Source organism: Dermacentor variabilis, chromosome 9 (assembly GCF_050947875.1).
Source record: "Dermacentor variabilis isolate Ectoservices chromosome 9, ASM5094787v1, whole genome shotgun sequence".
NCBI lineage: Eukaryota > Metazoa > Arthropoda > Arachnida > Ixodida > Ixodidae > Dermacentor > Dermacentor variabilis.
The window spans coordinates 84,439,454-84,454,863 of NC_134576.1; the positions used below are offsets into that span (position 1 = coordinate 84,439,454).

At 48.0% G+C, this 15,410-nt stretch overlaps 1 protein-coding gene across 1 annotated transcript; it reads right to left on the reverse strand.

The window, feature by feature from the left end:
* Nucleotides 1–3,886: 3,886 nt before the first annotated feature.
* Nucleotides 3,887–13,773, reverse strand: LOC142558426 (putative serine carboxypeptidase CPVL). The gene is made up of 4 exons (XM_075670560.1): nucleotides 13,600–13,773; nucleotides 8,851–9,043; nucleotides 7,663–7,990; nucleotides 3,887–4,932 (listed from the first exon to the last, which is right to left on the reverse strand). Exons 1-4 carry the CDS (start codon nucleotides 13,674–13,676, stop codon nucleotides 4,097–4,099), a joined length of 1,434 nt encoding a protein of 477 aa, XP_075526675.1. The 5' UTR covers nucleotides 13,677–13,773; the 3' UTR covers nucleotides 3,887–4,096.
* Nucleotides 13,774–15,410: the final 1,637 nt, after the last annotated feature.

Consider the following 15,410-nt stretch of genomic DNA (forward strand, 5'->3'; position numbering starts at 1 on the left):
TTGGCGATCCTCCGAATGAGGCCGAGAGCACTCTCCGTCTTGGCGGTGATCTTTCTGAGTGCGGTTCTATTGGCACCGTTAGACTCGATATACATCCCCAATATTCGGAGTGAGTCGACTCTGGGCACCGGGGACCCGTCACCAGTGAAAAGCCGTATTTCGCTTTCGGACGCCGGTTTCCAATCACGATGGCCGCCGCCTCTGGGTCTTTTCTTGTAGAGAAGTAGCTCAGATTTCGATGGAGAACATCTGAGCCCAGTGGGGCGGAGGAAGCGCTCGGTCGCATCGATGGCGCTCTGCATGGCGGCTTCAACTTGGCCGTCGCTCCCGCCGGCGCACCAGATGGTGATGTCATCTGCGTAGATGGTATGGTTGATTCCTTGAATCTTCGTGAGCTCCTTAGAAAGTCCGATCATTGCGATGTTAAATAATGTTGGCGAGATGACTGAGCCCTGAGGCGTGCCGCGTGAACCAAGGGTGATCTCTTGCGAAAGGTATCCTTCGATCTTGAGCTTGGCAGTTCTCTGGCTAAGGAAGGATCGGACGAAGTCGTAGGTCCTCTTCCCGAGTCCGAGGTCGGCAATAGACTGGAGAATGAACTCGTGTGAGATATTGTCGAACGCCTTCTGCAGGTCTAATCCAAGGATGGCTCTGGTATCACCCGTGCTCCGGTCGATGATCTGATGCTTTATCAGCTTCATGGCGTCCTGTGTCGAGAGGCCGGCTCTGAAACCAATCATATTGTGGGTGTACATGTCATTGGCCTCGATGTGCACCTTGAGCCGGTTGAGCAGGGCATGCTCTGCAACCTTACCGACACACGACGTCAGGGAAATTGGTCTTAGATTCTCTATTCCTGGTGCTTTACCGGGTTTGGGGATGAGTACCGTGCAGGCCGCCTTCCACTGTGTGGGGACCTGTCCACTACGCCAGACTTCATTAATCCTCTCAATGAGGAAGTCGATCGACTCATCATCGAGATTCGTCAGCATCCTGTTAGTGACGCCATCTGGGCCAGGCGCAGATTTGACGTTCAGTGAGAAGAGGACATCTCGGATCTCGGCCGCGGTAAAGTCCTGGTCCAACTCCGGCAACGCACACCCCGCGTAGTCCGGGAACTGGGTAGGGGCAGAGCTATCCGCGACCGGCAGGTACGTGTCTATGAGCCTGTCGACAATCAACTCGTCCGGGGTAGAGTCCGTAGCGAGGTGGATGGCTCGCGCGAGGGATCGTCTCTGGCTGGATCTGGTGCTGCCCTCATCGAGAAAGTGTTTGAGCAGACCCCAGCTCTTGCCTGATCTGAGCTGACCCTCGACGGATTCGCAGAGCTCATCCCATTGTTGCTTACAGAGGTTCTTGCAGTGATGTTCGATCTCCCTGTTAACCTTCGAAACCTTCTTGCGGAGCCTCCTGTTATGCTTCTGCCCCTTCCATCTCGTGAGGAGGGCTTGCTTGGCTTCCAACAGGTGCGCCAACCTGCTATCCATCTTGTCGACGTCGAGTTCAGTGACGACCTCCTTGGTTGCCGCCGCGGCGTCATCCCTGATCCCTTTGCACCAACCTTCAAAATCTGTCCCGGCCATCGGTGCGCGCTCGGCTCTGATCTTGCGGAAAACGTCCCAGTCGATCACCTTGAATTTCCTTGTCTTATAGCGGGCAATCGGGAGGGAGACTTCGATGACGTAGTGGTCACTTCCAAGGTCTAGAGGCGTGTTTACCCACTTGACCTCCCCTACGTTCTTGACAAAAGAGAGATCTGGGGTAGTATCTCGGCATGCGGAGTTACCTCTCCTAGTGGGGAAATCCTTATCGGTGATAAGGGTCAAGTCCACTTCCATCGCAGTCTGCCACAGTTGGCGTCCCTTGGGCGTGTCATGGGTGTACCCCCACACCCTATGTGGGGCGTTGAAATCCCCGACAACTACAAGGGGGTGCCCACCTGCCAGGCTGACGGCTCTCTTGAGGAGGGAGTTCGCCCTCGCCCTGCGGTAGCTGGGGCTGCAGTATACGTTGAGGATAAAGAGGCTGTTTCTTCTGAGGCCCTTTCTGGGTGGGTTCATGAGGATTTCAGTCATGACGTACTCGATGCCATCACCAACTGCGCCGAGGTCGCGAGAGAGGCAATTGTACCTTTTGTTGACGAGGGTAGCAACTCCCCTACCTCCTGAATGTGAGGATGCTACCAGATAACCTGCGAGTTTGATAGGAGTACTAGTTGCAACTTCCTGAATAGCGATGATTTGGGGCTTAACCGTGAGAGTTCTTAAATATTACTGCAGAAGCGGCTTCTTATTGGGAAACCCTCCGCAGTTCCATTGCCAGATACTAAAGTTCTCGTCCGCACTATCCATGGCTAGGCTGAGAGGAGGCTTGAACGGCCCTGAGAATCGCGCCCTCCGTCGGTGGTGCCAGTACATGACGTCGTGCTGCGACCTGCGAAGGAGCGGGGCTGGGTTCTCTCCTGGCATCGACCTCCTCTAATTTGCTTATTCGTTCACTGAGTGCACCTAAGCCCATTTTTCGGTTGCATATGGCAGTTGCATGCTGCATGTAGGTGGACCTGGTTCACTCAATCAAGCTAGATGACTATTTGTCACCACTCCGTTTCGAAGGGGATGCCCCAAGACCATTATTGTCATCATCATCGTCAACAGGAATGTCCCGTGCCAAGGGTCAAGGGATGTGGCATGTGCGACACTTAGTCTGGATACGTGTGTTTACTCTTCGGTACACGTTATGGCGCCTCCTCTGATGAAGTAACCACTAACCACTGATGAAGTAATGAATCGTAGATCTATGCGCGCCGCTGCAACCAGGCATCATCGGGCTCAGCAGACAGCTGTGCAGAGAGCAGGACAAACCACAGGGCAAGCTGCAGCTTGTCGTCTAAGCCGGGCGGACAGTTCAGATTCCTCTCGTGAAAATGCCGCGGGGACGCCGTAGTGCGCGGTGCCGAAAATGGAGCTCCTATGGAACTGCTCCGTCAGCTTATGCTGGAGGAGCAGCGCAGGCCTGCGACTTTTTGGACCGCACCGATTTGGCGACCCCTTCTGCCTAGGTGCCGAAGTGAAAAGTGAAAATTGCTGCTTTGCAGAAAAGCCGATGACAGAGTATTACAGCATAACGCGAAAGATGTTTGTAGCTTGTGCACAATATAAATTGCAGCAAATATTTTCTTACTAACAAAACAAGAATTGGGATACGCGTTCAAAGGCACTCACGAACACAGTTCACTCACTGACCGCGAGCACTTGCCGTAACAATGCTGGCGTAATAAGCGTCCGTAGCGGCGCGGTGAGTTAGTGTGCTTGTCCTTTCAAAACTAACGTGTTCCTGCCACTCCCTTCACAATTTTAACCATACCGCATCTCTAAAGCTGAGATCACATGGCCTCCAACACTGGGCGCGCACCAAAGACGGCGCGCATGCAACCATCAGCCTTTTGGGTCCCCCTGCCTTGCTCCCGCAACAATGTTGTATGAAAATAAAGAACATGCGCCGATCACGAGCAGCGGCTACGATTACTGGCTTTCTGGGTTTCTGCCAGATGACGAACGAGTCAGACGTCCATGACTAATCACTTATTTTTTAGCTATGCATGTGACGTCTAACCCACGGCACGTAGGCTAGGAGGGTTAGGCCGAGCATGCGCCTCACATCTCGGGACAGCCGGACAACGGGGATTTCGAGCCTCGAGTGTGCCAACAAAAAGTTCAAAGCGCGTTCATGATATGTTTGTCCGTAGGCATTCGATGCGGCCCGCTGAAAGGGAAAGGCGAGTTTGTTCATAAATGTTGCGCATTTAAGACATTCGTGCGAAAATGTGGAGAATACTGTTTTGCTTCATATTATTCATGGAACAGTGCCAAGCAGACGTGTTCTAGGTAGAGGAACTGCAATGAAAGCTTAAAATACACAGCCAAATTCTTTCAGTGCACTTCGCATTCAATCATTTTATTGCCTTTCATGTGTCAGTGAGGTGAGAGTGAAGGCGCAAGTGTTAGCCTTTGTGAACGTTGATAATGATTGACCCCCAACCGCCTACAAAAAAGCATTGTGGACCAGAACTTAGTGTAAAGTATGTCTAGGTTATGCCTCACGATGGCTCATCTGTCCACTTCAGTTTTTTTTCCTTCACAAGTTTCAGAAAGCGACTGTACAGTTCGCTTACCGGGAGCGACCTGTCCAACGAGATGTCATGGCCTCCCCAAAGTACGCTGCTATACTGAAGTGTCCCAACCACGCGCTCGTAACCGAGGAGAGCAAGGGCGGGATTTCCTTCTCTGTACCATTTGTTCCGCCTGGCGCTGCTAAATTGCTCAGAACCACGCCATCGCAGTTTCTTGAAGCACTGTTCAATATTCACTTCGGGAAAAACGGCGTCGTATTGAGCCGTGTAGAAGAGGGCGGGCGTACTGTCGAGCAGGAACTCAAGTTTCTTTTTAATGTCTACGAAGAAATCTCCTGAAGCTAGTTGCTTTGTGAGCTCAGGCCTGGCACTGTCGAGGATCCGGGAAATGTTAACGTGAATTATCTTCTTAAAATCTGGGCTATCTGCATAGGTCATGTACTTTTTAGCTTCTTCCGGTTCCTGCGGTCTTGCTATGCTTCCGTGGTGTTGGAAGCCGGTTAGAATTTGAAATATCGTCTCAGTTCCGGCAGGCGCCATGTTCAAAACGGTCTTGCCGAGTTCTTCTGCAGCCTGTGAGTATAGCCCTTTATTGACGAGACCGCGTATCATGTCGAACCACCCAGCAAGCGTTTTTCTGCCGAAATCATTTAACAGTCCGGAGTAATACAGGTAGTTCGTGGAGTCGATGATTTCGAGCAGTGGGAACACGAATCCTACGCCTAGCATTATGCCTTTGAGTTTCACGTTGATTTGCTTAGGTTTCTTCAGAACCTTGTAGGCCACTCCAGCTGCTGACCTTGCTGAAAGAGACGATAGAGAGATGTAAAATATCTGGAAAAACGAGGACAAACGAGGAAAGAAAAGGCGCGGCAACGCAGAAGTGACAAAGACATATTAAAGGGAAACTACTACAGCTGTGTAGCAGAAGTTCATTTGCGGCATTAGGCCACAGGTAGGAAACTATTTTTACATCCAGCTGCAGAGAAAGTTTTGTCATAGGACTTAGTTTGCCGGTCGGCCAGTACGCGGCGCCCTGCGAGCTGCGATGAGGCAAATGTTTACATAGACGACTAGCACAACCAATCGGTTCACTTAATCAGCGGCGCAGCAAAATAAACTCGCCCTTTCTCACGAAAAGCGAAGCATCGATTGCGACAGTAAATTATTCGACAGCTATGCGAAGTAAGGATAGTATTTTTATCGGCCGTGTAAACTTATAAGCAGTTATACTAACTAAATTAACAAGCATGGTGTAAGGCGCGCACAAGCCAACATGAAAACATCTCACTCGATGAGTGCGGGAACTCGTGATCAAAACACTGCAATGAGGAAACGCGGCAGCAGCAGCGAGCAAATTGACCTTCGTGCAGCCGCTCACACCAACGCGAACTACTCCACGGCAGCGGGGATTCTGTACCCGTCGCAGATGACTTTCAGATACGGCGGCCCAGCCGGGTGCGCGCCGCGCGAATACAACACCCCCCCCCCCCCCTCCCTGTGCTCTCCTGAAGCCTTGCGCGTGATGGAAGGCGGCACGCTTCCTACCCGCTTTCGACTGCTGCGTGTGCAACATTGAGCCGCGTTCGCCTGCTCACCCTCTCACACTTTCGCTCGCACATACAGGATACGGCATGCAGCGACGATTTTATCACCCTTGGACTTTATATGAAACCTCACAGCGACGCCGACGGCATAAATACGCCTGGAGTTTCCATATAATTGCTATCGCAATAGAACATCAGACAACAGTGCCGCATTCGAACCAGCGAACTTTTTCGCAGGTCTATGTAGAGCTGCGATATTCGAGAACCCGGTCGGCCGCCGCCTGAGCAGATGTGCACATGTTTATATATCTGCATTACTACTGCATTTTGTCACCATTTCTTCTCAAGACAGATAACGCATTCTTTTAAAATGTTTACTTTGGAATTCGAATGTACGCAATTCACATTTCCGCTCAAAATATGACAGTTGTCACAGGTTGGCAAGCTCACTGAAGGCGTCCTTCATTCCTGCCCAGAATTTTTATCTGTAGTTAAGTATGTGAATGTTAACATATGTTTTATGTGAAAGGAAATAATGTCCAGTATACGGGAACTAATATTGGGAGCAAAACATATTTTCGAAGAGTACGGTGTATCTGTATATTTTGTCCTGCCATTATAGAAGTATAACTTGTGTTCCCCCGAAAGAAAATTTGTTATTTTGGTTCATATTTGGGCTGGTCACACACTCTGTGCTACTTTGGTTCTTTAACGTGACGTTTTGCCATTGTAGAGTGTTTTCGCTGTCATGTGGCTAATCGCGCGCTGTCCAGTAATTGGAAAGCACCAAATGCCGGAGCCTTTTCATTTCATTCTACGTGGGTTGCCGAAACAGTAATTACATTTCAATTACTGTTCCCGCTTTTTTGCAGGAGGCCAATGAGTGCAAAAATACATGCCTTTGTTTCCATGAATAAACTTAATTGAATCGGGGCATAGTGTGCCCGGCTTCGCATTAATTACCTGGTAATTCTTATTTCCAAAAGACAATGTGGAGCACTTTCTGAAGAGACATTGAACGGTAGCACTAATTCAATTTGTATGGTTAAAGTTTTATTTTCAAATCTCATTTTCGTGAATTTGGTTGATTACATTGACGGTTGATAAAATTGACAGTTAAAACGAATTAAGAAAGAACTGTCCCCCCCCCCCCAATTTCTCGTCTGAACCTTAGGACCAGCACGTCATTATAACGTCAGGGGTTTCGAAGTATATTCTCGTATTGTGGCTGTTTTGATGAAAGAAGCAAATTTAATAGTTTGAGTCTCCAGAGTCTTTAGAATTCGACGTTTTCAGTCTTTAGCGATAAACAATTATTTACACAGACACTGTCTAATTCGATGACTTCACGGTGAACTGGTATAGGAACTTTGCCGTCGCTACCCACAAACTCTAAACATAAAAAGTTGGAACAATTTGGCCGCGAGGGCTGTATTTCGACGGGGGGGGGGGGACGAATTGCAAAGAATGCCCGTGTACCGTGCATTGGGTGCACTTTAACGAGCCCCAGGTGGTCGAAACAAATCCGGCGTCCTGTACTACGGCGTGCATCATGATCATATCACGATTTTGGCACGGAACACCACAGGAGTCAAAATCAATTCAACCGTTTGGGGCTTATCTTGTTGCCGAACAATAATCGCCATATACCAAGCGTGCTTTTGTTTTCTATAACGCTGCGTACCCAATACTTCCATGTCAAAGACGACATGCACGTTATCAGTGTGACAACATTCTTGACAGGCAAATATAGAGAGCTTACAGTTTTCGAGCAAGAAAGGAAATTAAAGAAACACAGACGACAATGTCTTCGGGACAAGATATAGGTAAACATTTTTTTTCTAACAGTGTATGCTTCATTTTTACGCTTCTTTTCTGACTCTCGCGGCGAAATTTTCTCATCGCAGAAGCGTAACCTTAGGAGGCGCACCGTGTATGCCTTTATTATACAACTTTGACACTCAGTGCTTCAGAAAGAACTATTACCTCCATGAGACTCTCCCGCAATGTAGAATTCCGCCTGGTTGTACTCCGAGAATATTCTCAGGAAGCGCTTGAGGAACGTCAAGACTTGCTCAGATGCTTCATCAAGCGTCGCGGGGTATCGACCGTGGTCGTCAAAGCTGTATCCCGATCCAACAGGTTGGTCGAGGTATATTACATTGAAATCCTTTATCAGACTGTGGTCTCTATAATAAAGATCCCCCGTGGTGTTAATGCCCAGGGGTCCATTTTCGAGGAACTGGCTGTATAAGGAAGATTTCCATGGGCCACCCTGTGTCCACAGAAGGAGCGGCTTTTGGTGCGGCTGGCTCTGCACATAGGACAAATGCAAGAGAATCGGGTCTTGCACACTCGTTACAAGTGCAAATAAATGCTCCGAATGCGGCAGAAATGAAAAGCAATCTTGAGTTGAAGAGTTCTAGAAATTGAAGGTCTTTGGCTAGTTTTTTTCTTTACGATTTAAATTTTTGTGCTGTTACGCGTATAATGAAGCACAACCTTTTTCAACATATACACGTACGCTGACACTCTTACGTAAGCCGTGCGAGCAGACGCCGTAATAGCGTCAAGGAGAGAAAATGCACGTGCCTAATCGGTGCTGTGTGCAGGCGAGGCTGTTGCCTATAGGCAGTGGAGAAACATCAGGGGCGCTATAACGTAAAACTATTCCAAACGATGTGTGCCAGGTGCACACATCGGTTGCTAACAAGAAAAAAATGAGACAATTACGAGTCCTGCGGTCTGGCCAAGGTTGCGTTGATAGTATGTGCTGTGCAGTTGTAGCCAATTGCAATTATAGGTTATGCAATTATTATGGCCCAAGTGAAATTTCGTTGCAGTTGACCTTTATGCCGGCAGGAGAAAACGAACCTTTCCTGATTATAATCACTTCAACACTGAGCATGTGTATAAGCACTTCTCTGTCAAATAGAACCATTTTGATTCATTCTGCACATAAAGAATAACTGCCTATGTTTACAAAAGTATGTGGTCATGAATGTCACGTCCAATGTGCGAGCCTTATTTGAGGCTTCAGAGAAACCCTCATGCATGGTGCACCGCTCTTTTTGTGTTTTACCACCACCCAGGTATAAGTCGTGGACTTAATTGGTTGAACATTATTTCAGCATGTAAATGTTATAACAATCCGTAAACGCAGAAAAATCTTGCCTCCGACTTGATGTGCAAGAAGAACAGGTACGATGAATCGCTTTCTTCGTCAACCGGAATAAAGCCAGAGTAGGCTTCCAGCTTCTCGCAGGGCGCCGGCAAGCACACTCGGCTGGTCTGCTTCATCGCCTTCAGTTTTTCGGGTAACACACGGTCGCTCGTCGCTAATAGCACGGTGTCATCCAGGAGTATTCTGAACAAGACAGGGAATGCATATTGAACAAACTTAGACTCGCTCGTAATTCGTATAAAATCAAGAGAATTATATCTGGTTGTTACAGAAGGCCTGCGTGATACATCACATTGGACTCGTTTTGCTTTACCACATATCAGCAAATTATTCAGTCAAAGCTAGAAAAATGAGTGCGCTTATATAAATTATCCTTTCGTAGTGACAAGCGGAACATAAATTCTCCTTTGGAGAATGTGTAAAAGCAACATGGAAAGAGAGAACTTCGGCTCAAACGTTCCGTCTTGACGCTTTGCACAGGTTTTTGAGCATTTTCACTTACTGTCTGTAGTTCTTGAATTAAAGGCGCAGTTGAACACTTTAGCCCAATAAGAAATTGGCCACGATTGGTAGAGTGTGCCGCCGGGAGAATGCCACTGTGAGCATATTGAATGAAACGTTATTCCGCTGCACACAGCAGGATAATCACAGAATACTTAGCTTGGTCTTTACAGTGGCTTTTAAGGCCCGTTATTTCTTTTTCAACACAATATGGAGAGTCGGAGATGACGACGTTAGAGCCTGCACGATGGACGGCAGAAGCCAACGAATTGGATATCTTTTTGGACCAAACGTTACTCTCCAGAAAAGGCTTGCGTATGCGCGTACATCCTCCCGTATTGTCATGGAACCGGCAACGCAGTGGTTGTTATCCTTTGTCATTGCGGGCAGCTTCGTAAGTTGTCAATGTCGAAGTGTTGTTGTTTTCGTTGACCTGAGTGGGTCGTGGCGCATACCTACAATGGTGATGGACCATGAGTCTGGCGGTTTAATTAGGCGAAGACAAATGAAGTAACAATTTGGAAGTGGGAACTTAGAAATAAAAGAAAACATATGCGCGAGAAAGAAAGTAAAGTACATAGTCAGAAATCGCAATAAACCACAAAAGAAGGAAAAAGTTATGGCTCTCCCGTAATCGAGAGTAGATGTAAGCATGAAATGGCTACCGGCAAAGCAAATTGGTTGGAAATGATACTAGCCACAATCCTAAAATAGGTATAGTGCATGTTCGCAAAGGCACAGCGCACTCCACCACACCACAGCGCACGAACCCATTTTTGAACCGAACCTCATTGCAAGTGTCTTTTGGGCCAGGCAGCCATCCGTGGTGCACCGAACGCTGCCGGCTTGGTCATGCAGCGTGATGCCATCTCTCGAGCCGCGGAACTCACGGACCGCTGGCGTTGAACAGGCGACCCTATCTCAGCGCCGAAAGATGACAATCATGTGTATGGTGCCCTGTATGTGCCTTTTGAACGTCACTATTGGAAATGACAAACAAAACTTCACCATGCTAGAAGTTACAGCTTGAGTGATATCGTGAATAAGCATTAGGAATAACTCGGAAGCAATATTTTTTGTAACTTGTTCGGTCATTGTATGTACTGTGGTCCTGCACAAATGGTTGGGGGCCAGAGACCACATTTATAAGTTTTGACTGGTTATCCGGATGATCTCGTTTTGTTTTCGCAACTTGTCCGGATAATGGCTCTGGGTTTTATCTCAAGGTCACTTGAAGGTCGCTGACAACGACAGCTAAAACCATGTCATGCTCAAAAAAGTAGACATATCGCGCGAAATGCGAAGCACGGATTGCAATAGCAAATTAGTAGATAGCTATACGTAGTGATGATAGTAGCTTTATCGGCTGTGTAATCTTGTAAACATTCGCTTACTAACTAAATTCGGTTAGTAACATTCGCTTACTAACTAAAGAGACTCCCTGTCAAAATGCTCGAGTGAGGAATCGTGGCAGGAGCAGCGAGCGAATTGACCTTCGTGCATCTCTCGCTTCAACGGAAACGAAATGTCGAAATCACAGCGCATACGAAGCTACCGGCACTACGCGCACTGTGCAAGCATCGCAGATAGCTTTGAAGATGAGGCCCGCACGGACGCGCACTTTGGCTACGTCGCACATCGCTTTCAATGTACGGCGCCAGCATGGCCCCGCCGTAAGCTGCAGCCGCCAGGAAAGAAGGCCCCTCTCGCTCGCCTCATCACCGTGCCTCGCGCTCGAGAGAAGAAGGCGCGGTTCCGCCCCGCCTTCCTCGCTTGGGCTCGCGAGATTGAGCTTTGTTCACGGGTTCGCCCTCGTATGCTTTCCCTCACACTTGCAGCATATGGCGCGCGGCGAGGATTTTATCGCCGTTGGACTTTATACGGTACCTCACGGCGACGGTAGAAATGCGCCTATGTCGATAATTGCTATCGCAATAAAACTATTGGGGGGTTGATAGGAAAGGGGGAATGATTAGCTTAGCATGGTAATCGATAAGATTCAGTGAGGTACCTATAACGAACTTTTGTTCACCTTGTGAAGCATCTGGGGCGATTGCTATGTTATTTGGACTGCATGCTCGGCAAATTATCTCGTAATAGACCGTCTAAAATACGATGAAGAAGTAATTTTGCATTATTAGAAAAAAAAGTAATCTAAATGCATCGCAGTAGTAACAGAGCTGTCGGGAGCCTGAATACATTGCAGCTGCGCACGCCTAAGTGGTGAAGTAAATGTTATTAGTATGTAAGTTTCGGATTATGTGATCGCAGCCAATCCACATCAAATGAAAAAACCGAGCTTGGAAACAAAGAAGGTTGGAGAATGTCTTAAAGGTGATTCATAAACTCTCAAGGTCAGTTGCACTGTCAAAAGACGGAAACTGCTGGGAAGACAAGAAACTCGCGATTCCAGATAAAGAACAGCATTTGCAACTAATTCAAGAAACCCTACGCACAAACGCAATACTTCGTGTTATAAGAGGCTCAGGGGGCAAGATTTGTAGGTTGGAGCGCCGGAGAGCAGTGCGCAACCAAATCCTAATGCAGGACAGACGTACCTGCGATATATCATTAGGAATCAGAACCAGAGTATGTATTTATTGAGATGATTAGAAAGATAACAAGACGTTAATATTCAGAAGGAGGACCCGAAGTCAAAGACTGCAATGGGACCTCCTTTACAAGAAGAGTGTACCTCTTCTCAATCACGTTCGTCGATTGCTCGGCATACACAAAATGCGAATTGCGGGGGTGCCTTTTCCTATCACATAATCTATGTGTGGGAGCCAGTTGATTGAGTAAACTTTATTGAAGGTCCTGTAGCACGCGCGTCAGAGCGCAACGGGCGTCTCCCACGCAAGGACCGACAGTGAGCACCTGGCGGGTGCTGCGCGGGCCTTGCGCGTTTTGGCACGTAAAGGCCATTTTTGAATAAAGTTTGATGCTTCTAACACGATGCAAAGCACTGCAAAAAGTAATGACAGAGCTAACCTTCTCGCATTCTATGAATTGATGATTGAGTTTGATGCTTCTAACACGATGCAAAGCACTGCAAAAAGTAATGACAGAGCTAACCTTCTCGCATTCTATGAACAATGGCTCTAAACAACGCCTCAAGCAAATACGTCGCGCCGTGTGACCCGTGTACAACGACGAAAAACAATAGCGAAATACCTCGGCGTCATAAATCACGCCGAGGTATTTAAGACTCTACCTGAGGTATTTAATGAAGATGGTAAGACATTGAGATGGGCACTCGGTTGTGTATAGGAAAGAACGAGAGTGGCACATTTTCTGTTCTCTACCGCGTCGCTAGCCATTTCAGTAGCGATACAAGGTAATGAAGACTGGAGCGATTCCATAGTGGCATGCAGTATTTAAATAATCTCACTGCAAACGATTTGCTTCAAACGTTAGATAGGCTGAATAATAATTCATTTATAGTTTTAGTTGAAACTCTTTTTTTTTACAGCAGAGTTGATTGCTTGAGAGAAATTAATACCTAGGACTGAAGTGTTGCGGTCTGTAACACCACGGTACCCAAAGGCCCTGTCTTTAACTGCAACAACATCTCTTCGGGAGCGGTCGCGGCGGTCGATTGCTTCTAGTATTTGCACTTTTTGAGCCTGGGTCTAGCGTTTGAGCAGGACTTAAACGGGGGTCTACGCCCCGCAGTAGAATCTTGTTGCACGCGAGGTGCGGCGGTACAAAAGCACTCCTCAGAATTGAAGCGAATGATGCGCATTTCACTAAGACGTTAAGAAAGGTCTGGTCCGGCGAGTGCACGCTACACCTGTTGTGGAATAAGACGTGGAGAACTTATAACTTCAGGAAAAATTACAGACGTCCGTTCGCTTCGAGCGCATCAACAAGACTTTTTTTTTATTTTTGTCTAGAAGGTACGAGAAAGGGGAGAGAGTGGAGATAAAGGGATAGTCCCAATACACTGTGTCAAACAGGCTTTCTTGCAGCCCGCACGTGCAAGCAAACCGCTCCAAAAGTGAAAGGCACCACCGCACCGCCGTTCGCTGTTCGTAGAACGCGCCCGCCAGTAATTTGCACGCAGTCTGAGGGGTATCAAGTGTCCGGCGCTTCTGCCACAGTGACCTCAGCAGTGTCGTTTTAGGTGGAGGAGTTTCCACTGCCACATCGTCGGCGGCCCCCAGCGCGGGGTTACATTGGCTCCAGAATGGAGGATATACAATACTGCCCAGTCCGAATTATTTAGCGTAACTTACCTTCTGGAAGTGGTTGAGCATGCCATTAGGTTTGTTCTGGACAGCTTATGGGTTCGTGAGCCTGATGAAACCTCCATTCGTAGGCACCAGCGCAACAGGCGCTGACGCCATTACGAAAAATTAAGTCGAAAGATAATTCATTTGATGTAACTGACGCTGACCAGGTGTGGATCGCTCCTGGCCAGTCAACGACTACTGGCGGTGATGTTTACGGCGAATATTGAAGTTCTTCAGCGTGTTGTGCAATACGAGAGTGGTAAGTCGATGCTAAAGGTTAGCTTGCGTACACCGCTATTGTTTTTCGTCGTTGTACACGGGTCACACGGCGCGACGTATTTGCTTGAGGCGTTGTTTAGAGCCATTGTTCATAGAATGCGAGAAGGTTAGCTCTGTCATTACTTTTTGCAGTGCTTTGCATCGTGTTAGAAGCATCAAACTTTATTCAAAAATGGCCTTTACGTGCCAAACCCTCAATGTGATTATGAGACACGCGGAAGGGGGGGTCCCTGGATTAAATTTGACCCCGTGTAGTTATTTAACGTGCATCTAAATCTAGGCGCACGACTGTCGCCGCATTTACCCCCTGTTCAAATGCCGCTACCATGGTCGCGGTTCAACTCGCGATCCCGAGCAACGACATAGCCACAATGATACCGCGGCGGGTACAGAAATGTTCATTTGATGGGCGGCCTCTTCGAAAGTGTCGTCTGGACGCTGCGGTGATTTAATACGGCTTTGCGTCTGCACGCCCTGCGTCTGCTGTCCGCTTGACAAATTGGCACGGAGTTTGTCTATCAGAAATAGCAGAAACGTACCGTCGTCGTCGTCATCATCATCATCATCATCATCATCATCATCATCATCATCATCCTAGTTACGCCCACTGCAGGGCAAAGGCCTCTCCCATACTTCTCAAACTACCCCGGTCATGTACTAATTGTGGCCATGTTGTCCCTGCAAACGTCTTAATGTCATCCGCCCACCTAACTTTCTGCCGCCCCCTGCTACGCATCCCTTCCCTTGGAATCCGGTCCGTAACCCTTAGTGACCATCGGTTATCTTCCCTCCTCATTACATGGCCGGCCCATGCCCATTTCTTTTTCTTGATTTCAACTAAGATGTCGTTTACCCGCGTTTGTTGCCTCACCCAATCTGCTCTTTTCTAATCCCTTAACGTCACACCCATCATTCTTCTTTCCAGAACGAACGTACCGTACCTTACGTTAAATGTGAATTTATGCAGTTCATTCGCATGTGGCTGCCATATCTAGTAGCCAGCGTTTCCTTGCTTTCATACGTCGCCTTTTCCTTCTCCCGCGCTACCCCCATGTATGCAGGCTGCCACGAGCGAGTGGCAAGACTGTTATTGCGCCCCTTGTACCCGCCTCCTCTCTACCAGAAGTGGGATTGCGCAACATTTCGGCGTCACACACAGAATAGAAACACACGGCAGGGTGCTCTGCTGTCTGTCCCGTCAAATTGCTGCGTAATCCCGCTTTTTCTATGCTATACCAACATGCCCAGTCTTCCATCTTCTTTACCATTTTATGTACGTCCCCTCTGTACTGCTGTGCGTTTGCAGAAAGGAAACGTTTCAGCTGCTGCAGTACTTTTTCGGGGGAGCTCTGGGAAAATTATAGCAGTCGAGAGGATATCGTAACGATGCCCACGGAGCTCCAAAGGGCATCGGGGCGACATGGTTGAAAGCTCCAAACGAGTTTTTCACGTCGCCTATCCTCTCTGCCGCGCTCAACAACAACAACAACAACAACAACAACAACAACAACAACAACAACAACAACAACAACAAC

What these genes read in the sequence shown, in the direction of transcription:
- LOC142558426 (XM_075670560.1), bottom strand. Translation starts at nt 13,676, where the DNA reads ATGGAGGTTTCATCAGGCTCACGAACCCATAAGCTGTCCAGAACAAAC. An exon ending in TCTTGCACATCAAGTCGGAG is followed by an intron (nt 7,991 to 8,850) that starts GCAAGATTTTTC and finishes TCCTATGTGCAG; the next exon opens with AGCCAGCCGCACCAAAAGCC. An exon ending in TGCGGGAGAGTCTCATGGAG is followed by an intron (nt 4,933 to 7,662) that starts GTAATAGTTCTT and finishes CGTCTCTTTCAG; the next exon opens with CAAGGTCAGCAGCTGGAGTG.